Below are 24,397 nucleotides of genomic sequence, written 5' to 3' on the forward strand. Positions count from 1 at the left end.
TGGCACTTCGGCATCTCTATGAAAAGCCAGAAAAAATCCCTTTAATCATTCATTTAAAAGAATGGTACTGGAAATTTCATCAAAACTGGAGATATGCATTTAAATCAGAGTTTCTTGAAATAATATTACTTATGGCAAACAGAACATACTACCATCTTCCAGTCTTGGTCAAGAATTGATCTGTAGGAAAGTTGGAACAAGGAGAACGAAGTGATGACTTTCTTCCAAACTTTACTCTTAGTACAAGACCTATAAACTGTGAAAATAGGATACCACTCACAGGAAATTGTACAGATGTTCAAGAGTGATCATACTATTATATCCCTTCCATTTCCCCCCCTCATTCCTGGCGTAAAGAGTGGAGTGCTAAGCTTGATAATTTTAGATATTTCAGTCATCATTCTGCAACTAAGCTAATGCTTCACAAAAAAAAAGTGCAATTCATAGGTGTTTGTCCTTTTTTCTTCAGGCTGTCATTTGGATAATTTTGTGTTGCCTTCGTTCTATTCATGGTGTTAAGTGTTAATGTTTTGGTTTGTTTTTTCCTATTGCCTTCCAGTCATAACAGTTGAAGACAGGGGGCTTGGGGATTTTTCAGTTGTTGTTAATTTTAGGGGGTTTTTTTTAACTAAAAGCTGAGCTATCAAAGACCAGATGGCACCTCCAAAACCTGCTAATGCTCTGAATCTCCACTAACAATTAGTTGTCAGTCCTTCATTAGGTATGGCGTGAACCAAATTCACCCACAAGGAGACTAGCCAAATTTAGGACTGGGATATAATTGATAACAGTAATTGGAAAAACTGCTGTAGCGAAAAAAAAAAAAAAAAAAAAAAGGGTTAGGTCTACAATGTAAAAAAAAAAAAATCTTATTAATCATAGTTGTAGAAGCAGAAAATGAGAGCTAATTTTACTAAGTAAAAGACCCCTGCTAAGTGGTATTTTGACATCTGAAAATAATTCAGTTTCGATCTTGGTGCTTCACTGACACGAACAAGGAAATTCATAATTCTCTCCCCGAGCTGTTGTTTCAAGCCGTCTCCGCACAGACGATCGCAGACGGCTCGAGCCCAGTTAGCAGATTTTCTTTGCAACCACCGGGAACACAGACCTGGGAAGAGACCTTTTGGAACCAAGCTTACTCCTTTGCTAGGACGGGCAACTTGTTCGGTGTGCCTTTCATGAGCTGCTTTTTAGGATAACATAATGGCACAATGTATCAACAACTTGATTATGAAGGAATACTACCTGCAATTCAATCATGGTTGTCTGAGATGATGAGGATACAGGGGGAGGTTGTCCCAATTTGTTGCCTACGAAGTTGTATTTAGCATTGCCATTTGATTAAATATTTCACCATCACATTCGGATATGGTTTGGTATTCAGAGAAAAAATTATGCCTCATAATCAAAACCCATTAGCCTAGTTCCTAATTATGAAGGGGATTTACCACAGGCAAATGGCAGCCCGATGCACCGGCGGTAGGGGCTGCCGGCACACAGCGGTTATTCCGAGACGCTTACACCACTGCTGGCCCTACACCCCCACTGTAAAAAGGGATAATAATTAGACATCTCCAAAGGCTCCATTACAGCTTAGTGCTAAAAAAGGGTTTGTGTACCTTGTCTGGAAGGAAACGATCTCACAGGATTCCTGTTACTATCTGTGATGTACCATTGGGTCACGAAATTCAGTGAAGACAGCACCACAAATACAAGTTACACTTACCTCTGATCTTATGTTTATTCAGAAGCAAGTAAGTGTTTGAAAATGAACAAATATTGCGGAGTAGAAGGAATACTATTCATTTAACATGCAGTTAATCCATTCCTTAAAACACTTGGTTTGTATTCTTGGGCAAAGCTGGATCTCTCATTCTCCAGATTGCATCTGCCATCTAAGACGAGATATTACGCGAGGACACTTTTCATGCTGTGAGAAATAGAGCTGATAATGTTTACTCTTGCATAGATGAAACGCTTGGGCATTTTAACAAACATCCAGAGATTTGTTTGTTTACCTGCCTAGCCCACATGCCTCTCATTCCTCCTGGCTGGGGAGGCAGTTGGTGGTTCTTTCAAAAAGTTACAATTCCTATGTTATTCCTTCCCTTGCTTGGGAGAGCTAAGGTTTGAAGTTAAGTTGTGTCCTGCATCTTCACTCAGATGCATCTTTGGTAAAACACATTTTCAATGTAACAGCCCAGAACCCATGGGAATCAGCAGTCCATTAGTTGCATTAGGAATACCATTATGAAGGTGGTGCTCCTACAGTGCTTGTAAAATCTTAGAATTGGCAGCGTTGTCAGTCTGAGTACAAGAGACCCTGTTCACAAGAGGGAGGGTAACTACGATTTTCTACTTGTTACACCCCCACGTTGTCTCTTTCTCCTTCACCTTTCCATACTGTAATGGAGGTGTGAAAATCTTACCACCTCAGAACTACTCCTCCTCTCTTCAGCCTCGTCATCAATGTCTAAATATTATTCCTAAACGATAATAATGCAAAATAATGTAACCTCTTCACAGTAATCCCAGCTAACAGAGCTGGAGTGAAGAGTGAGCGTGGAGCAGATGACTGTGCAGGCAGTCACAACCACTAAAGCAAGAGGGCTTGCTGCTATCGGAAAGTTTCAAAACAATATAAACAGCTGGTCGCACTTAACAACTAGTTATTAATTAATAATAGTTCTATGATGCTGTTACGCGGACCCTGTGTTTGTTTAGTGATAGGAGGAAAATATGAAGCTCTGTTAATAGCTTTGTTGCAGCTCTTCATTACTGTTTTACTTAATATTTTGGCTCTTGTATATTTAGGACTGAGTGTCCAAGGGAATTTAGTGCCTAGATCCCTTTAGGATGTTCAAAAGAATTGGCATCAAAGATTTTAGAACAGTGATTAAAAAAACCTGGAAGCAAATTCAGGAGAGTTTCTAAATTTAACCTGAAGCTTATTCATGAACAGGTGTACCCCCTCACTATAGTGGCCTGCAAATACATATAAAGTAGGACCATTGCTGTAGCGAGGGTAGTATTTGTATTAACAATTCCCACACGGAAGGTACTTAAGCCATATTGTATTAACTGCAGCTGTACTAAAAGCATCACTAGGTCAAGAAGCAAGTTGTTCCCTGAATAGTGGGCTAAGGAAGCCTGCTCCTAAAGGTTTGTGCTCCATCATTCTCCAACTCCTCAGTGTTTTCCCTGCTCAGTCCAATATCTACAACCTGTTTGGGTGGCTGGTGCCAGCATGTGTGTGCGCGGATCTGGAGCAACAGTTTGGCTGATGGGCCAGCAGTGCGTATGTGCTGTCTGTCTTGCTGGCTGCCATGTGGGTAAGGTTTGAACCATAATTCTTTCTTTCAATGGGGACATTAATTTGGATCTTTCTTCCCTATCCAGATGCTGATTGTCACACAATTTGCACGAACTCATGTCTTTGAAACTGCTCCCCTGCTATCGGGTTTGACTGAAGTGATCAGCAAGTTCAAAAAAGGAAGATGGATGGATGGACCAAGATAAAACGTAACCCTTATTTTCTTATAAAGCAGGAAAAATAAATCCCTTAATTACCATAGTTATAATGGTATAAAAACTGTTTAAAGAGAGTGTCTCCTGATTTTGGATTCAGTTAGAGTCTAGTCTGGAAGAGTCATAAGAACTTACCAACATGCAATTTAACACACTTATTAACCACTTCTGAATTTGAATGTCTGGGTCTCTGCATTCACTCTTGATTAACTGGCCCAACAATGAATGTTAATTACCCTGATTTACATCGCCTACAGAGCTATGGTCAACTTCATATCGGCAAACTTGAGGCTTCCTAAACATGTTCCAACAGAGTAACATTCAAGTTGTCTTGCATGTAGCAGAGATAAGCCATGAGAGACTGTCTATACTGGGAGATTTATCTTGCAATGAGCTGCAGTAAGGAACAGGGGGAAGAATACAGGAGGAAAGTGAACTGATGTGCCTCAAAGTATATTAAGACTTTTTTTTCCCCCTCTCCAAGCTATAAAGGTGTAGGTAATACATAGTGCAACTTAGGAAAAGGCAATTTTTATTTACGTTTAGATTCTGAATATAGAAAAAAATATGAACTACATTTTAAATCTGTGTGTTTTTCCCAGCAATAAACTGAGCTGCTCCGAGTAGGACAGCACAGGATTTAAGACAATGTTCTTTACCTTGGTGGGAGTTAGTAAGTGTGCATACGGAGATACATACATAAGTGTATACACACATGTGTACATATATATAATATATATACATCTCCCCGCAAATACACTTATCAGATTTTCCATAGTCGTAATCATTTTGCAGTGACATTCCTGAAGACAGGAATTTCCCAGGCTGGGCAGAGCTGTGGTTCCTGCCGCTGGCAACAGTTTCTTGTGGCAATGAGTTCCACGTGCTCATAACACACGGCGTTAAAAAAGCTTCCTTTTATCAGCTTCGAGAGTAGGGCTGGGCTGCTCTTGGAAGTATGCCTATCAAGAACGATGCCTCAGCTCTGTTGGTGGTAGAAGATTGTTCCTCTGGACTTTTCTTAAAAAAATAAATAAATGTCAAGCCAGAAAAGGAAGCCTGCTATTTTTCAAATCCAGAAGCTGTAATCATGCTAATCCATATGATCGTGCTAAAGCTAAGCAACATGCCTTTTGCATATGATGTAATCATTCAGCGTAGCCTATTTATAACCACCACTGGCTGGGAACACCTTCCCAGAAAAATATAATCAGGAGAGCTTTTCCTTGGTCACATTCCTCCTCTTCCTCCCTATGTTTTTCAGTCAGCTGTGCTCTTTCTCCTATTTTTGCTGCCTTCCCAGCCTTAAATACAGCAATGTCCCTTCCTTTCTCATTTTTCGTTTTAAACTAACGCTTTCCACGTTTTCTGTTCTTTCAGCGTGTTGGAGCCATACTGAGTGAAATCCCAGTCCTCTGAAATCAATACCAAAACTTCCATTGATTTCATATAATATATTCTTTTAAATTCAGTACAAATGCTCCACATGAGTCGCCTATGTTAAATATGGATCTACTGTACAGGGCTGTCTGTCTCAGCTTGATGCATAAAACAGTGCGTTTAATAAATTCGCTTGTGTGGGTTGGTAGCATTATGTGTAATAAATGAAAATCTGTTGGGTATACTGAGCATATCAAGTGTAAAAGGAGAAAATTCATCAATGTAAATATCTATCTGTGGATCAATTGGTATCAATCTTGTTTAACAGTCTATTTCCTCAGGACACACTTTGGAAACAAAGAGCATTTCAAACTGCTGGTTAAACAAACAAATATATAGAAGCTCCTTGGGCAACGTGGGGGTGGAGTAATCGCCAGATAAAAATGGTCAGTGATTTTAAATACCCGTTAATCTCTTCTATTTCATATTAGTAAATACAGAGTTTCTCTTGATGTAATGTGTCCATTAAAGTGCATCAAGAGTGGGGGTTTGTAAAACCATTATTTGCTTGCAGAGGAAAGGGCAAGGAAAGTGGTCTGGAAAACAAAATTTGTCCCCTGACCTCCATGTTCAATAATTGTCCAAGGAGGAGGGTGGTACCTTCTGCTCTGCAAGATTTTTTCTAAGGTTATTATCCTTAGCTAAATAAAACCCCTTACGAGACACTATAAAAACAAAACAAAACCCCAAGAGGATATATAACTAATTAGATCATGATGCGCTGTTTACCTTGGTCTACAATGTTAAGATCTTTTCATGCCTGTCCCATGCAAACTACAGCTCCTCCCTCCTCGAGCATCACAAAAAAAAAAAAAAGAAAAAAAAAAGAGAGAGAATCCTGACCAGTACCACCGACACTTGGCATGACTGCATGCACAGGCACAAACTTTAGAATAGAATAAATGTTGTACAAACCGCAGGGTTTTTGCAAGGTAAAAATGCCAGTAAAGTAACTGGTAAAATGAAACCACGGTGTTGTGCAACATTCTGTGGCAATTGCGTGGCCTCATTAGGTACCATCGGTTCCTCCCTCCACCTTCCTGCTGTCTAGTAAGATTTGGGCTTTCCACTCTACATCACCCTTCTGAACCCCCCCCCCAGTCTCGAATGGATGTTTATGTTCACAGCAGCTTTGCAGCTAGGGATGTATCACCTTCAGTTCACGTGGGAAACTGAGGCACGGACCCTGGTAAATTGTTTGCTGGTGAATGCAATGACAAGTGCATATTGAGTCTGACTTTGGCTGAACCTAGATCTTCTGAACCCTTACCCCGTGCCCTGCTCCCCCAAATCAGCCACATCATCCCTTCACCAAATCAATCTCTCCAACGTCTTTCTAGCAAACCATTTCATTTTTCATAGATAGCCCTGGGGGCAGGGGGTGTTCCACGTGAAAACAAAAAGCAATCGTGTCTCCCGCAAAGATTTTGCAATCCACATCTCCATATATTCAAGGATCCTCGCATTTTTGCTTATGCAAGGTCCAGCTCGCTTCAGTGCGGATCGGAGGGGGTGGAGGTGACTCTGCTCTGTAACCCTCCGGGGCTTTACAGCAAAGTCAATCCGAGCCTTAGCTGAGCTGGGTCCTGCGGCCGCATCTAGAGCCCCATGGGCTCTCCCCCTAGTGTGCCACCAAACGCCGGGGGCCACCCAGCTGGGGCTCGTGGGGGAGGATTTAAATGTGGTGCGTTTTCACATGGCACCCACCAGCAGAAGAGGGGAGTAAAAATGAAAACGATTCCACTATGTGCTTACACAGTCAACATAGTACAGGAAAACACTTTCAAAGTGCTGTTTTTTCACTTGCTGCGAGTTTTTCACATGAACCTTTTACGTGTCTAACGTTTTTATTTGCTGTTAAAACTACTATGGGCTCAATTTTGTCGGCTTCCCAGAAAGTGAGACTTAAAAGACGTCTTTAAACAAATGAACCAACGCCAAGCATAATTACGCGCCGTCTGGGTCCGCTTTTAAAGCCCCTTAACTTGCCCACAACACCAGGAGACCCCGGGCTCGTCCGTTCGGACAATCAGTGCTTTTTCCTTTTCCACCTTATCTAACGACAAAGGGAAGAATTAGCATTGTCCCGGGCTTCTGCTTGCTTTAGGGAGGGAAAAAAGAAAAAAAAAAAAAAAGTCTTTCAAGCACAATATAAAAAGCGCAGGTGAGATAACAAAGGTATTGTCCCTCGCCAGCCTGGAAGTCGGGCTGCCGGCTTGTGTGTTTACTCTCAGAGCTGGGTCCCGGCTCCTGCCCCCCCCCCCCCCCTCCCCGGGGAGGGCTGCCCGGGGGCGGCCCCGGCCCCCGGCGGGGCTCACGCCTTTGTCGCCCGCCTGGGCGGGCCGGGCCGGGCCGGGCCGGTCAGGGACTACATCGCCCAGCGTGCCCCGCTGCGCCCTGATCAATGGACCTTATTTGAATAATCTGTGAGCCCTTGGACTCAGGCCAATCAGCTGTCAGGGACCCATGATAAATCGCAATGCATTATTGATAATCATAATTACTCTGACATGCGCATTCCGCCCAATGGGGGTAATTTCCCAACTCTAGGAATTTGTTGTGAAGAGGAAAATAATTGCTACTATTTTGCTCCCGATGCTGGTGCACCATGTCGCGACGGAAGCAGGCGAAGCCCCAGCACATCAACTCCGAGGAGCAGCCCCCAGATGCTGCAAGTGGTAAGGCGCAAAGGAGGGCGCGGAGCCGCGGCGGGTCCCAACTTTCCCGATGCGCGGAGGCGGCGGCCGGGGCGGCGAGGGGCGCTTGCCGGGGGGCTTTTTCCAACCTCGTGCTTCACCCCCCCCCCCTTTCCCTTCCCTTCCCCCCCCCCGCCTCCACGGGCTCTTCCAGGAACCCGACCCCTAGCTCCCCGCAGGGTTTGGGGGGGCATTTAAATCCCCGCGCCCCTGCGGAGCCCCAGCGCGGTGTTGTTCCGCGGGGCTGAGCGGGGCACCGGCCCCTCGGTATTTCCCGGGGGGGGGGGGGGGGTTCGGCTTTGGGTCGCTCCGGGAGCGCGGTGCTGCCCGAGGGGTGCCTCGCCCTGCCCGGCTGGCGGCCCCCCCCATGCCCCGCACCCCCCCCACCGCACCCCCGAGTCCCGCGGAGCTTGCGTGGGCCTCCGCGTGGGGGGCGCGGGGCTGCGCCGGCCCCGCTGCCCTGGGGGTGCAGCCTCATGGGAGGTGAACCCCAAAGCTTTCCTAGGGCGGAGGGGATTGCGGGGGGGGGGGGCAAACGGAGGGGGGGGAGAGGAAGGAATTGCGAACAATCTTCGCAGGGGTAGGAAACGGCTGGAGTGTGGTTCCCTCGATCTATTTAACACTTTCTCGGTAGTTACATGAGGATTTTTGTGGGGCTTAAAAAAAAAAAAAAAAAAACAACGAGGGAAAAAACCCCTCTCGGACTATTTTTGTTGGAGATCACAATCGCCCTGGACCTTTTGTAGCTTGACCTCCAGCCATCTTTGATTTCCGACTTCCTAAAATAACTCCGGTGAGCTAATGTGGGGTGTGCGTGAGCGCTTTGTATTTGGGCGGTGTGGGGGGATTTCGCTCCCGCAAATCGCCGTCCCTCCTTTTAGGGGAGCTCGCAGCCCTTTGCCTCGTTGAGGGGAGAGGAAAGTATGAATTTGCGCTCAAATTAGCCCAGAGCTCCCGGTGGGGGTGGGCGTGCAGGGGACACTCGCTTTGCCGGTGTCCCCCACGGGAGCGGGGAAGGGTCGGGGCGGCCGGAGCGTGCCCGGTTTTCCTCGACGGAGCGGCATCTTCCCGCAGGGGCTGTCGGCAGGCGGGCTGCGGGTTCCCTGGGCTCCGGTGCGGGCTCTCCCCCCGCTACGAACGCCCTCGGAACCTGGGGAAGCTCCCGCGGTGCCCGTCCTGCTCCGAAACGAGAGTGAAGCGGGGAGGAGGGCACGTCCCGGGTGGGGAAGGGGAGGCTGGTAGTGAGCTGAGCCGGGCTGCGTTTGTTAGGAGTTGTTGCGGTCGTTGTGCCCAGACCCCTCTATGTGTCCCCTAAGAACTTTCTTTGGGTTCTCTGCCTTCCTAAGGGACGGGTTTTGGGGGGGGGTCCATCCCTAAAACTGAACAGTACCAATGCACGTTACAGGAGCTGCTTATTCCCAGCCCTCAGGAGGTTCGGGCTCTTAATTTTTGCCTCCTCCCCCCTCTCTTCTTTGAGTCGAAATGTGCAATTGTTGGGTCCGGTTAATGGTGACTTAAGAAACAGCAAGCTGGCCAGAAGGCAATAAATCCCATGTTTAATGCATGACTGTTTTCCTTTGTGCATATGGTTAGGTTGGGGGATGGAGGTGATGTTTCCACATGTAAATCTCTGCCCACTGCTGGAAAGCCACCTCCGGGTCTGCGCTGAAACAAAAGGGTTAATAACTCCTGATGCGGCCCGCTTGGGGCGGGGGAGGTGTGCAGGGAGGGGAGGATCGCTACACACCGTGCTCTCCGGGGCAATGGCCAGCTGCTTTTTTGTTGTTGTTGTTGGGGCTTTTTTTTTTTTTTTTTTTTTTTTTTTCCCCCTCTCTTTTTAACAACAAAACCCTGCCTGGAAATCCCTCCGGGAGCCGGGGCAGCGATTGCACAGGCCGGGGGGGGGGGGGGGGAACTGGCGAAGCTCTCGCCCCATCGGGGTGGGGGACGACACGACTTCTCCTGCCGCCTCGGATGGGGCCGTCTTTTGTGGGTCGTGGGGCTCTGGCGGGGCCGGCGGTGGCCGGGGGGGGGGGGGGGATGCGGGATGCCGGGGGGGGGGGGGGGGCCGGTGCTGCCGTGCGCCGCCCCGCGGCCGCGCTCCGCCGGGACCCTCCGCTGCGGCCCGGGCGTAACGGCGGGGTCCGTCCGGAGGCGGCGGCCGGTGCAGGTCCCCGCACCGAAACGCCGTCCTGCGTGATCTCCGTTTCTGCTTTCAGAACTAAAAAGCGTGGCTGCGGCTCCGCTGGCTCTTACCGTCCGCAAATGGCCAAAATGGTCTCGATCCTCCCCGCTCCAGGTGTGCCCGTAAATAACAAGTGATGAAGCTGCATAACAAAGTCGAAATACCGCAGGGATTTGTCTGGGACGTTATCGAGTATATACGTAATCGTAATAATAAAATCAAGCCCTTATCTCCTCTTTTGCAAGCGTTCCTTTTTTTGCAAAGCGATTTGAGACCCACCTCTGTGAACAATGCAGCGTGTTAAGAAACGGTTCTGCTAACCTGGTGATCAATTAACAGGTCAAAAAATCAGCAGGTGGTCACTGGAGACTACTACTACATACCGAAAATTAGCATTTTCACAAAGGGGTTGAAAATGCCCATTGTGCCGGATTACTGCCATTAAAAATCTGATTCATTCCTAAAAATACAGTATCAAACTGCAACTTTTTCTCGGGGTCAGATCGGGAGATTTCCTTCAGTTAAATCCCCGGTTCGCGCTTTGAGCCCTGCAGAAGCGGAGAGGGGGGTGTTTAACGAGGAAAGGCAAGTTTTGCGCTGGTTTTCTTTTGGTTTATGTTTTATTTTAGGTTGCCCGAAGCTTCTGTCGCTGGGGAAGGCCGGCCGGGGGAGCAGCGGGGTGGGGTAGCATCTCCCCGCCGTGCCATGGGCTGCGCAGCCGGGGGGTTGCACCGGTGCGAAGGGTGAGGGTGCTGGGAGCCCCGGGGGGGGGGGGGGGGCAGGGGGGGGGGGGGGGGCGACGCCCGGCTTGTTTTTCCTTTTACGTAAGTGAAACATTATATTGGTTGTAGTGATGGAGCCCTTTTGCTGGGCTCGGCGGCATGTGACGTTTTGACAGAGCTGCTGCTCTAACCTTTGCCTCCTCCTGCTTGCTGTGGGTGGTAAGTTGATGTCAGGCTTACAATTAGGACTCTCATGCAATTGACCTTGGCAGCGGGGTTTGTGCCGTTTAGCTCGGTCTTAAACACTGTACTAGTGTTAAGTGTGGTCCGGGGGTGGGAGGACCGACCGGCGCCGAGCAGGTAGGGCTGGTGGCCGCTGCTGCCGGGGGGGGAAGAAACCTCTGCTTTTTGGTCGTTGTTATCGCTTTATCTCGCAGCAGGCTGGAGAAACACCCGCCGCTTAAAAAAAAAAACCCATTGGGACGGGTAACGTCCGGGCTGCCGTTTAGCTCAGGTGGATGCTGGAGGTTGGGGAGGGGGGGGGGAAGGCTGAGCGGGGCCAGCCTCGGTCCTGCTCCCCGCGGCGGCCCCGCCTGGCAGCACCGCCCGGGGGCGGCCGGTTCCCGGGCCGGGCAGAGCCCCGGGGCCGGGGCGGGCAGCGCAGGGCGTGAGTGCCCTCCACCGACCGGCCCCTGCCGAGCGGCGCCGGGACGGGCGGGGGCTAACGGCTGCGGCCGTGCGCCTCGGCAGGTAACTCGCTTTAGGAAGGGGCAGCCAGAAACACGGGTTTTGTTTTTTTTTTTAAAAAAAAAAAAAAAAAAAAAAAAGCCCTTTCAAAGGGCTTGGGGAGGGTGCGGGGAGCGGGGCTGCGGGGGCCTGCAGCCAGCGCCATGCCCTCTGTTTGAAGCCAGTGCCTCTGATGGTAACTTTTGCTGCGTGTTCGAACGTTGGGTTTTTGGTTTTTTTTTTTTTTGCTCCTCAGAAGCGTTCATCGATGATAGCTTATTTTGCCCTTGGCCGAATATTTTTCTTGAATAGGTGGGTAAACAAAAGGGTCAATCAGTAGGTAGATTAAAAAAAAATTAAAAAATTAAAAGCCTTGAGAGAGAACCTGAAAGCACGTGAAATCCTAATTGTTAGGTGTAACACGTTTCTGGCTCGTTCTTGGGTAGAAAAATGCTGCTGATAAACTCAGTGTAGAAAACATGAAGGCCTTTGGAATATTTCTGTAAGTAATCAGTTGTGTATTTTGCTTACTCAAGGAAGTGGTTTTGTCATAGTTACAGTTAAAGTAAATGCTTTAAATGGTGTTTTATAGTGGGAGAAGAAGGGAAATTTTGGCCAGTTTAAGGTGCGTGGAAGTCCTAGCTCTTCAGCTGGGAACAGGGGAAGGAAAAAAAAAAGGGGGGGGGGGGCACGATGCCTGAGAGCAACAGGGAGCTGATGGCAGGGGTTTTCACATCTAGGGCTAGAGTGTATACTTGCTAATCCTTCATGAGTTAATTTTAACTGGGGGAAGTGCATGGTTATGTTAATGTTAAAGTAAAAATAGTTGATCAAATGTAGTCTGTGGAAAAAGTAAGCTCACCAAAGGTATTAAACTCTTGGGGGGGGGAGGAGGCGCGGGTGGGCTTGAGCTCTGGCCATTTCTTCCCAATTCAAGTGAAATATAATTTTATCACAGTTGGAAAAAAAAAAGTCACATTGCTCAGATGAGTGGTAGACTAGCAGCACCCTTTTTGAAATCCCATCAAACCAGACTTATTTCACTCCTCTTTTACTGGTTCCCTTAAAAAAAAAAAATTAATTCGAGCTGTGTGGATTTTATCAGCCTTCCTTGTCGATGACCGCCTTGTCCTACACAATAGTGGATTTTTTCCATCCATTTGCCAGTGATTCAATCTAACCCCCCTGCTGGGTTTACTGCATTCTTCTAACTTATTGGATAACTAGATGCTGAGAGATAACATTCCTGAAATTCGGGGGTGGGGAGATAAAAAAAACAGTAGAAGTCCTATCCCTGGGAAGCCTTTGGAGAGGGTTAAATGAAGTGCACAAGCGATTGTTGTGGCAGGGTTCTCCGCTCCTCGGTAAATCCTCGTACAGTATGTGGACAGAGCTGGCTGCACGGGGAGGTTTCTTTGCAGAGAAACCCCACGATTTCAGACCGTTAAGTTCATGTCAGTGATAACTGCTGCGGGGGGGAGGGCAGGGCAGCACGGGGGTTGGGGTAAATGAGGTGCTCTGATTGCAGGCGCTTGGTGCTCCTTCGAGGCTGGGGAGAGGATGTAGCTAGAAATCAAGATGAAGAGTTTCAGAGAAGCTCTTGGGGTTTTTTAAAGAAACAGTAAATTGCTCCTTTATTATTCCAGCTACTACACGATAACCAAGCATCCTGCTTCTACTGACTGTATCTTAAAAAAAACCCCAACTTTTTGAGATGGAGAAAGCTATTGCACTCTTGCTAAGGTAGACGGGAAAACAAAGCATAACTCTTCCCTTCCTGTCATGAAGCAAGTCGGTACAAGCTGGGAATTGAAATTTATTTGGAGTTCTGAGCTAGTGCCTTACTGTCAGACAGAGGAACTGGAAGCTAAGATGTGTGACAGTGGCAGCGAGAGCAGGCAGGGGCAGGGCTGCTAACCTGCCCGCTGCTGCCGAACACAGGTGCCTTCAGTCTACTGGAGTCCCTTCCTCTCAGGTGGCAACTGGTGCTTAGGACCAGAAAAGTTACTTCTGGAGCTCCTCAGAATTATGAGCATGGGCTGTGCTGGAGTTTGGAAAAAGGGGGCTTTGAATTTAGCGCGGTCCTATCAGTGGAAAAAAATTGAAGGAACTATCAGTGGAAGGGAGATAAATGATCGTATGCTTTGAAGCAGTTAAAGTTTGAGGACTTGTCTAGACATAGTTATCCTTGAATATCTCCTTTGGGGTGGGCAACAACAGTCTCTCATGCAGGCGTTTCTACTCGTAACATTTTCCGTGGGCACTGCGGAGGTGCAAACTGCAGCGTGAAATGCATGTGCTTACGGAGGAGAGACTGTGGAAGAAAGCTTTGTGCTTTCTAAAGTAAAACCTAAGGTTATTTTGGAATGTGGGGAAACTGTATAGTTGGGCCTGGGAGATTAGGCTGTTAAAGCCCTAAATGCTAAAGGATTTGGAAAAGAGGTTTTGATGTTTTAGCTTATTCTGTGAAATACCTGCTGGATGGATGGAAATAGTTAGGGAAGTAGTCAAGTAAAGACCTCTTGAGTCAGCGTACAGAGTAGTTATGGAGGCTTCTTGTCTTTTTTTTTTCAACACCAGTGCTTTCTTCCCCATTATATCTGCTCAGACTTTTGCAAAGATGAGTTCAAAAACATCCATTCTTGACCTCAGTTGACCCTATTTGTTGACCAAGTTCTGAATCGTGTACTACTTGTACTTGTCTGCAGACTAGATATCTCTGTATATTTTTCCATAGAGTTAAATCAACTTTAGAGGCACCGATTTAATGATATTTGGGCTGGGAAAAGTATGCCAAAACTGTGCTTTTACTCGATTCCTTCACTTGTGGAAGTTGTTTGGGATACGGGGGGTAGGGAAAGTATTTAATTCTCCCTGTTTAGATATGAGGGATGCAAACAGTTTTGATCATAGCTGTGCTGAGGACACCTTTCCTCCCTGTTCAAGGACTTGTAACCCTGAAGTGGACGTGATTAACAGAATTGCATACATATAGATTTATATGGGATTTATTGCCCTGCAGACTATAGCACAACAGGCCTCTGATACTTGTGTTTTTTAATTGATCTAGTCGGTTTTTAAGAAAAAACTTTAATGTGCACTTTCTGACACTCAACATTAAACAGATGAAGTTTGAATATACATATAATACCCTTGTTAACCTAACAAATGTCAAGGTTTGCAATATCTTCCCTTACAGAGGGATTTTATGCTACCCCGAAACAGTAAGTCAACATGGTACTTGAGTTGTTGCTTGGACATGCTTCCCCTGCCCCCTGCCATGTACAGGATATACACATGTATCAGATGTGTGGTTCAGTTACACTTTTAAAATGAAAGCCACAAATAGCTCCTGTGCTTGCAGACTCTTCAGTTCCCCTTGTAAAATGGTGTGGGCTAGTAAGATGGAACCGGAGCTGAGCCCCGAGGTGAATTACTGGAGATACAAGACCTGAATAGAAGAGATCTCGTAATAGAAGTTCTCCGTTGTGGGTGAGGTCTGCAGTGTGCCCTGCTGCGTGTGTGGGAGGTGAAGTACTTGGTTACTGCACCCTTGGCACCCATCAAAATTGGACCAATTAATGTGAATTACAGGATGTTTCACCTGATGGGGGCTGCAATACATCTGCAGTCCTTCCCGCTTCCCTCTCAGCTGTGAGAGCCTCAAGTTTTACCTCCTAAACGCTCCTGCCTCCCGTGCCCCGAATGCTTGCCCACCTCGAGCTGGGCACAAGTTTGTTGTTTGAAGGATGGCTAGACTGAGCAAAAACATCCTGTTTTGGTTTAGAATCTCTCTTAACCTCTCTTCCCGTTCTGACATTTCCCTGAATGATATTTTTTTTGTCCGCGTGCAAATTACGCTCAGTCTAATCTGTGGGGCACCGGTGGAGGAAAGGCAGGAGTGGACTTGCAGACCAGCTTTGCTTTCCCTCCCCCTCCCGAAAAGCGGGTGCGTTGCGGATGCAGCTAAACAGGGTGTCCCGAGCAGGTCTGCAATGACTTCGCGTGTTTTGCAAGGAGGACTTGTTGCTTCACTGTCTAATAATCTATCATCAGTATCAATGTAGGCTCATACCTCTGTGTGGGGTTCTGTAAGTTAATCTTTTCTTTACTACTGTGGCTTTTTAGAGGTTGGGTTTTTATGTGAGCATGCTTTTGAAGTATTTAAAAGCTAATATTGGACTTACTTTTGCTTTTGTCAGCCCTCTTCGGTAGTAATTACTTCCATAATGGCGGAGTGAATGTTGTTTAATAGATCAGTGTACAATTAAGAGCTGCTCTGAAGTTCCTGTGTTAACAATCTTACGTGAATTTCTGAGAGACGGTTAACAGAGAATTATAAACTGAAGTAGAAACAAAAAATAAGCTTATGTGATGTTTTGCTCAGCGTTACGATGCTTTCTCTGTCGTCTTGGGTCACGTTCCTTTTAAGCTGTTTTGTTTTGCAGGTGCTAGCTGCCTTGCTGCACTGTTCCCTTTTTACCTGTGTAAAGGGATTTGCGATAAACCTCTTTCCATTGAGCCTTGTGTGAGATTCCTTTTATATTTATGGAAAACAGAACTGAAATGCAGATTTCTTTGGGGCTGCAAATGAATTGGCACCAAAACAAAGAGCAGGACTTCAGATCGATCTGCAAGCTTGATTCCAGTGTCTTGTATCTTTAACTTGCAATTCAGGTGAAGTGGGTGATCTTAAGAATAGGAAATACTCAGTCTAAATCTAGCTCTTAATAATGTGACTTTCTTTTATTTTAAGGGAGTCCACAAGACGTCCCAGGTGACGGAGATGGTGAAATGAGTTCCAAAAGGTGCCGCACGGAGGAAACTAAAATCTGTGAGAAATGCTGTGCAGAATTCTTTGATCTCTCTGAATTCCTTGAGCATAAGAAAAATTGCACTAAAAATCCACCTGTTCTAATCATGAATGATAGTGAGGGAACAGTACCCCCGGAAAGCTTCTCTGAAGCTTCTTTAGGGAGCTTTCCAAGTGATCGAATGGATAGCAGGACACGCAAGGACATTCAGGCAAAGGGCTGCCCTGGCTCTATGGAAAAGAGAGAAGGAAAAATGGATGCTGAATCGGTAGGAGGAATGTACCTTAAAATAGAACCCCCCGTCACACCTGCGGCTCCTGGGCTAAGCTATCTACCAAAATCCAAAGTACCAAACACTAATGTGACTTTGCAGACGATACGCGGCACTAAAGTGGCTGTGAACCAGCGGACCTCCGATGCCATCTCTTCTTCAGCAGCCAGTTTTAATGCTATCCCCATGATCCTGGAGCAGCTCGTGTGTTTGCAGCAGCAGCAACTCCAGCAAATTCAGTTGACGGAGCAAATTCGCATTCAGATTGCCATGATGGCTCCCCATGCCCTGCATCCTTCTATAGCAGCTGCTACTGATCCACTAAAAGCTCTGGGCGCTCACATGTCTCAGCAGCTGTCGGCTGCTGTTGCTTTAATCGGACAAAAAGCTGGAAGCCAGAGCCTATCACTGGAATCCTTGAAGCAAGGAAAACTACCTCATTCTAACACTGGCGTTGCGGCCGCCAGCTCGCTGGCTGCTGGGCTTTCCTCCTCCTTCCCCTTGAAGCCAGAGGCAAGCAGAAGCCTCCCCGGCTCCATTTCTCGGTTCCCGAATCCTTTGCTACCTCAGTCCTCCAACTCCGTCATCTTCCAAAATCCTCTTTCGGCCGTTTCTTCTGTAATAGATTCCTCAAAGAAGGGGAAGGGAAAACCCCCCAACATCAGTGTGTCTGAAAGCAAACCGAATGCAGAAGAGCCGTTCTTCAAACACAAGTGTAAATTCTGCGGCAAGGTCTTTGGCAATGACAGTGCCCTGCAGATTCACCTCCGTTCCCACACCGGTGAAAGACCCTACAAGTGTAACATTTGTGGTAACCGCTTTACAACCAAAGGAAACCTTAAAGTGCATTTTCAGCGTCACAAAGAGAAATACCCCCACATAAAGATGAATCCGTACCCGGTTCCTGAGCACCTGGACAATGTTCCCACTAGCACTGGAATCCCGTATGGCATGTCTGTGCCACTGGATGAGTCTAACCTAATTGTGGATAGCAAACCTCTCCTAACAACTCTGCCTACCTCTGCGGCCACCAGTGCACCTCAGACCGTCTCCAACCTAGCAGGTATTAAGGAGTCTCTGCCTGGTACGTTCTCAAGTGACCTGCAGTCAAGGCCTTCTCCAGAAAGTGAGGGTGGCTCTTCCTCATCAGGGGTGGTCGGTCATGAATCGGGAACAGAGCAGAGCTTGAGTTCACCGCAAGCTACCTGCAGCGTGAGCATCTTCCATGTAAGTGGGTCAAACGAGCAAGGCTCAGAAACTTCAAAGCTTCAGCAACTGGTCGAAAATATCGACAAATCCACTGCTGACCCCAACGAGTGCCTGATCTGTCACAGAGTGCTGAGCTGCCAGAGTTCGCTCAAAATGCATTATCGTACTCACACTGGAGAGAGGCCATTCAAGTGTAAAATCTGTGGCCGTGCATTCTCCACTAAAGGGAACCTTAAAACTCATTACGGTGTCCACCGGGCCAATACTCCTTTGAAGATGCAACATTCGTGTCCTATTTGCCAGAAGAAGTTTACAAATGCAGTTGTGTTGCAGCAGCATATCCGCATGCATATGGGGGGACAAATACCCAATACACCAATGCCAGAAAACACCTGCGACAATACTGATGTGGATCCTACTGCGGCTGAGAAGAACGGAGACATCAGTCGCCCAGATGAGACTGTGGAAAGCATCGAGATAGAAGAGGACCTGGACTCTCAGGATGGCCCTAGGAGTTCTTCAAAACCTCCTACCCCGTACGATGCACAATCAGAATCGCCAGCCACGGCAGCCGCCTTCTCCGGTATTGCAGCACTGGAGAATCAAATGAAGATAGTCAACTCTGCTTTGAACCTGCAGCGGCAAAGCAGCTTGAAGTCTAGTGACAATGGCTCAGCAGAAAGTGATGGCATGACAAACGATTCGTCTTCTGTGGCAGGAGATCCAGATTATCAGAACGGCAGGAGTCCTGCTGCCTCCGAGTCTGCATCGCTCCAGGCTCTGTCCCCAGCCAACAGCCAAGCTGAGAGCGTAAGGTCAAAGTCACCTAGCTTCAACAATCAAGAAGATACAGGCACAGGAAATAAATTGGAGGGTCCTGAGAACAATTCTGCAGAAATGGAAGGGGTAGTCGGTGCTTTGGATTTAACTTATGGCAATATTGGTCGAAAGGTCATAAAAGAAGAACCTGGGTTACACTTTGCAAATGGAGAATATGGTGAGTAATGTGAAATGCTGGCGGTAACTTGGGGTGGAGTAGCAGGAGTGGAGGAAATCCATCTCTAAAATGACCAACAGGAGTCAGAACCTCCTCAGCTTTCCCCTCTTCCTTCTCCTCTATTAGGATAGGAGCATATGCCCTGTGACGTTTTCCTGACTCAGTCAGACTCAAAATTCAAAGACCTAAGTGCTGTCGTCTCCTGCAAGGGGTAGCATAGAGGTCCTTAAAATAAATAGAGGCTGTGCACTTACTATCTTTCATGGGCTCACCTGGTACCTCCCTATAGCTCTCTGAAGATCCATGTTTGTGTTTCATGGAAAACTGCTTAACCCAAGAATGTGACATTAAAACTCTGGAATCTTCTGTGGGGTTTTTGAGCTCTTTAGCATTGATGCTCATGTTGATCTCAATTTGACCTGAAAGTGAGACTTTCTAACTCCTAAGCTCGCCAACAAAAATAGGGATGAACTGATTTCTTTCAGAGCATCCTAGCAAGTGTAATAGCAGCCCTACCATGTGTCTTTGGAGGGCTTTGCAGGCATGCTCTTCAGGTATGTGCAGCTCCAAAGGCAGGGCCTCCGGTATCTTAGCCAGACTTAAGCTTGGAAGCAGAAGGAGGTTGCGATAAACGTTATCTGTGCTTTCTTTCCAGGTCGAAGTAGTATTCCAGCTGCTTTTGTTAGAGCCCCACCAGCCCTCATAAAAATGGAGATGCCCAGTGAGCGTCCCATTAGCACTAGCCATTTCATTGGCCCACCAGCTCTCTCCCCTGGTGTTGCCCCTCTCCTCGTGCCACGACCGAAATTCTGCCGTCCCGCCAAACAGCATATCTGCACTACATGTGGGAAGAACTTCTCCTCTGCCAGCGCCCTTCAGATTCATGAACGGACCCATACTGGTGAAAAGCCATTTGCCTGCACCATCTGTGGGAGAGCCTTTACAACAAAAGGAAACCTGAAGGTAAGTCGTCTCTTATGTTGTGATCCCCTTTGGAAAAGTCATACCAGAGAGGGAAAGACTATTGCTAATATTTGCCCTGCCTTTGGGGACAACTTTGATTTTCTTTTAGTTCCTCAGATGGTTACCTTTGACTTTTGTCTCTCCTTCCTGAGTTTCTTCACACAACTTGCTAAACAGTGCACTGAGGTCACCTGCAGAAGTCTTTGCTACTGTCCTTGACTTTCCTTTTTGGATGGTGGGGAAGGCTTAGCCCTTACTAAGCAGATTGCTTTATTTTCATTTGGATTTGGATGTGTCAAGACACAAACATTTCATAGACTGAATGCTACAAAATGATGCCTACAGAATACATGCATTGCACTGCACTGCTTGAAACACCATGCAGGATGAGGAGGGATAAAACTGAGAGGATAATCCTGAGATGGCACAAAGTGCTTGGGGATTGTGTTTAAGCACTTGCTGAAGAAGTGCTCCAAGTCTATCCTTATTGTCAGATCAATCCATCTGCCCTGTAAGGGACTCGCAGCTCCCTCACTCACACAGAGGCTTCTCGCTTCCCATGAGAACCTCTTCAGGCTCTTCAGCCCTGTTGCGCAAGTGCTGATGGGGAGAGAAAATACTCTGCAGTTTGTGAACAGTCACTTGCTGGAAGCACTAGCAGTATGTTTGTGGTGTGGAAGATTTTAGCTTAGGTGTAATCTCTCTTCCAAACTCCTTGGTGAGGTTGGTTTGTTTTTTTTTTTTTTTTTTTGCATTAACTAATGTTTTTTTAATGTAGTCTGTTCACAGCAAATAATACGGCTTTTATTTTTTGGCGGGGGAGAGGGGCATCTTTGCCAACACCACTTACAGTAAGTGTAAAAACACAGTCCTACAAGCACTTCAGCAGTAAACTCTAGAGAGCCATGGTGATGTCTGGCAGTAGAATGACTGTATCTTACACATGCCAGGAAGAGAACAGACAAGAACTAGCCAGCTTAAATACTTACCTGAATGCAAATGGACCATACATGACTTCTTTTGAGCAACTTGGCTGTAAGCAAAGTAGAACTTGGGTATACAATAAAAGAACTGCAGTATTAACGATTCTCTTTACTTTTTTCCCCTCTGGAAGGTCCATGTAGGAACTCACATGTGGAATAACTCTGCCAGGCGGGGAAGGCGGCTTTCAATTGATAACCCCATGGCTCTGCTGGGGAATGATCCCAAGAAGGTATCTGAAATGTTTCCAAAGGATATAATGCCTCCTTCAGTGAGCATTGACCCCACAGTATGGAATCAGTATGCAGCGGTACTCAGCAATGGCATAGCAATGAAGACTAACGAGATCTCGGTGATCCAGAGCGGTGGCTTACCAACCCTTCCAGTCACCATTGGGGGTGGTTCGGCAATAAATACTGCTACAGTCTCCAAAATAGATGGGACCCAGTCTGGGACTGGTTCTGATACGGAGAAGGCCAGTGGTGCTGCTGCAGACAATGTGCCAAAACACCAGTTCCCTCACTTCATGGAGGAGAACAAAATTGCTGTTAGCTAAAAACTCTAGTGAAGTTGACGTACAGAAAGAACAAATATATATATACACAAACATATATTTTTAAGAGATTCCACTTCAGCCTCCTATTTTCCTATTGATGTGCAAATGATTTTATGGTTGTCTTTGTAAGAGTTGCCCAGAGTACAATCATGATATTGCTTTGCAAATAGTAAATAATAAAGAATAGGATTTCCTTCTATTTGGAAAGATGCGGGTCTTGCAAAGTAGTTCTTACGTGTGACTTTAATGTGTACAGCCTTACAGAAGTTTCTACAACTTGAAATTCCAAAGGTTAGAATATTTACCTCTTTGTTTAGAGTGAAATACTTGGGGGGTTTGAATAGAGTGGAAACAACCTACTGTTGATGGAAAAGCTTCTATTTACTGATGAGAAATGAAAACTATTAATGCGGGTAAATATGCTAGAATGTCTGCCACCCTCTTAGAAATAGTTTTTCTGTTTGGATTTTTGGCTCTGTGTGGTTTCTGAATGTACTTTTTCCTATAATGGCTATCAAAACTACAAAAAAATTTTTTTTAATTCCTTTTTTGCCTCAGAAGTTCTATGAAAAGAAAGTTGCTGTTTTTCTTTAATCACTGCTCCTAAGGAATTAATTTTCTGTATTGTTGGCTGCTGCTTATTTAATACTACTACTAGGACAGTCCTTCAAGTATAGTGCCAAACTCCTACTTCCAAAGATGTGCAGTTTTTCCTAGATGTTTTATTTCAATACCGAGAGCCCCAAACAAGCATGGGTGGGTATGTATATACTTTTTTTTTTTTTTTTCTCTCTCTTGAAAGGGAAGACTTGCCTTGGGAAGTCAGGTCTAAAAGCTCTGCAAGGAATCTCAGGTGACTGTTGCAATTAAGCATGGGAACTGGTTTCCTTAGCAAGAGACTTTTTTATTTTTATTTTTTTCATTTGGGTAATTTAGAAAATCAGTCTGTGTAAACCTGTATTTAAATATGAAGTATTCATGCTTAGGTTAAATGTTTTGTGGGTTTTTGGATGGCATTCCTACTCTGGTCATTAAGTTTCTTGGTGGTCTGTGAACTTGCATTCTACCAAAATGGTAATTAATGATCCATGTGTTTTGTATGAAGGTTGCTGGGATAGTCATCTGGATTCTAAGTTATCTACCTCATTTTTTTCCTTTTGTAGTTGTAGTGTCTATTTTTCTATTAATGACCACTGTAATGAACTGAGATTCAAGCAGATGCTTCCATGCACTATCTGAAACCAAAACCTGATGTATTAGTGGAAGCACCTGAAGACTTACTGGACTGACCTTTCACTATTCCTCTAACGTCTGCTGGAACTGTATGTGTAATGGGATCTAAACCAGATTGGAAGGTGAGCATTTGGTATGGAAGGACTGAACGACGGAAGGAAGTCTAGTTGTTGACTGCAGGAAATCTTCAAGTCCAGTCTCCGTTGTGGAAGGCCCCAAAAATGCAGATTACCAAAAGTTTGTGTAATGTTGTTGCACCTGATTCTTGCTTATGATCTCTGTATGCCGAGTTGTGCCTTTCCTGCTGGACTTGTAAGTAAGAACATACCAGTACCTGTTTACACTGTAAAATGGATATTGTTACATAGACCATGCAAAAGGCATCCCAATTGTCAAGTTTCTGCATTGTGAATGTATAACTTTTAAGAACTCTGTAGTTTTGAGTATCTACTGATGCGTTTCTGTTGACATTTTGAGAATAAATTTTGGGATGGCTTTTTCACACTTAGTGCTTACATTTTTCTGGCAAAGCATTTGTCTCCAGAAGAGCAAGTTCAATAGGCAGCATCCTGTCTCGCTCCAGTGACTTTTTAAATCTGTGATCTAGGGTTGTGCTTTAGTTTGTTACTTAAAACAACAGAAACTAGGTAGCAGTGGAGGAGTCTCTAGATCAGTTTCTTGGGAACAGTTGGGGTTTGATATAGGGATTGATACTTGCCAGGGATGTTGATTCCCACACTAGAATAGAATGACAGTAATACATGCAGTAATTCCTGTACTGTGATCACCCTAGAAAGGGGAAGGGATACTAAGTTTATCAAATTGCCAGTGCCTGAAGATGCTGGCTGCGTGGAAAAATGATAACTAACTTCCCCTAAAGAGCAAAGGAAAAGAGAGTTCTGAAAACAGCCCTGACATAATGGAAAAGTGTTGAGATTCTGATACTTGCAACCTGAACTAGCAAATGTATTTTGTGCTTGGGAGGTAACAGTGGAGGAAAACGGTGCGGAACCAGTGTACCCTTAAGGTGCGCCCTTCCAACATCGGTGCTGCCTGATCATGGTGCCCCTTGCACAAGACTCATGCTTGGGAGTGGGGAAAAAAAGACAGAAACACTTGCTCTCTAGGCTCTACCACAAGCTCTGGAGGAATGAAAAAAGAAGGGGTGGGGAGGGCAGGACCAGGTGTGAGGTGATCCAGGAAGGTGGGCAAAATAAACATAGGAGCAGAAGGAAAGGTAACAACACATGGGGGATGTGTGGGAAGGGCGAAAGCATACACCACTTACCTGGTCTACACAGAGCATGCACTTGTTTTAAAACAGCGCTATAGTTCCAGGAGGCAAAATATTTGGCACGAGAGAAGATATGACCCTTCTCTGCTCAGGGAGACCAAGGGACTATACCCTGAACCACAATGGATGAGGAGTATAGCGAGAGGTCTCTCTGGCAATAAGTAAAAATAAACTATACATTTGTGCTAGTGTGGATACTGTTCTCAGCTACTGAGCTTACACCCTGCTTTGAGAGCAGCGTTGCTCTGGGTGCCTGGATGGACTTGCTGCCAGAGCTGCTGCTGTCCCTTCAAACTTTGGGTTGGATTTCCAGCTGGTTCCTTACGCTCGTGGTGCTGGGCACGCCTTGCAGGACGTGCTGCCTGTGCAGGACTAACTGCAGCAGCACTAGGAGCAATGTGGTGTGAAAGAGGAGATGTTGGGTTTATAGGAGAGGTGGATTGCCTCTAAAGACCTTGCCCTAATGGGGAAATCTGCTCTCCAGCATGGGCCAACCATGGGTATTGTGAAAAAGTGGCCTGGCTTCAAAAGAACATCTGATAATAAGCCCGCTCTCCATGATAGCTTGATACCAAGTAGTACCGTGATGCCATGAAAATATGTCAGCAGCAGAAGGAAATGAGCAGTTTTGCTAGCAGGAAGCAAAAAAACCTGCTGTCCTGAGGCTTTGCACCTTGGTAGTATCTGTTGATGTTTGCTCATCCAAAGAGCTCCTGAGCTTTGGGGTCTCTTTCTCTCTTAAATGTAGACTCAGCCTGTCCCATGAGGGCTGAGCTCAT

The 24,397-nt window shown here is 46.2% G+C and overlaps 1 protein-coding gene across 2 annotated transcripts; it reads left to right on the plus strand.

The window, feature by feature from the left end:
- The first annotated feature begins 7,437 nt into the window (after window positions 1–7,437).
- SALL4 (spalt like transcription factor 4) lies at window positions 7,438–22,828 on the plus strand. Of its 2 annotated transcripts, none has more exons than XM_030009280.2 (4): window positions 7,438–7,649; window positions 16,057–18,591; window positions 19,247–19,554; window positions 20,669–22,828. In XM_030009280.2, exons 1-4 carry the CDS (start codon window positions 7,580–7,582, stop codon window positions 21,089–21,091), a joined length of 3,336 nt encoding a protein of 1,111 aa, XP_029865140.1. In that variant the 5' UTR covers window positions 7,438–7,579; the 3' UTR covers window positions 21,092–22,828. The 2 variants fall into 2 exon arrangements, with proteins under 2 accessions (XP_029865140.1, XP_040978477.1); XM_041122543.1 differs by lacking the exon at window positions 7,438–7,649 and adding an exon at window positions 11,249–11,324.
- Window positions 22,829–24,397: the final 1,569 nt, after the last annotated feature.

The sequence above is a fragment of the Aquila chrysaetos genome, chromosome 3 (assembly GCF_900496995.4).
Source record: "Aquila chrysaetos chrysaetos chromosome 3, bAquChr1.4, whole genome shotgun sequence".
Classification (NCBI taxonomy): domain Eukaryota; kingdom Metazoa; phylum Chordata; class Aves; order Accipitriformes; family Accipitridae; genus Aquila; species Aquila chrysaetos.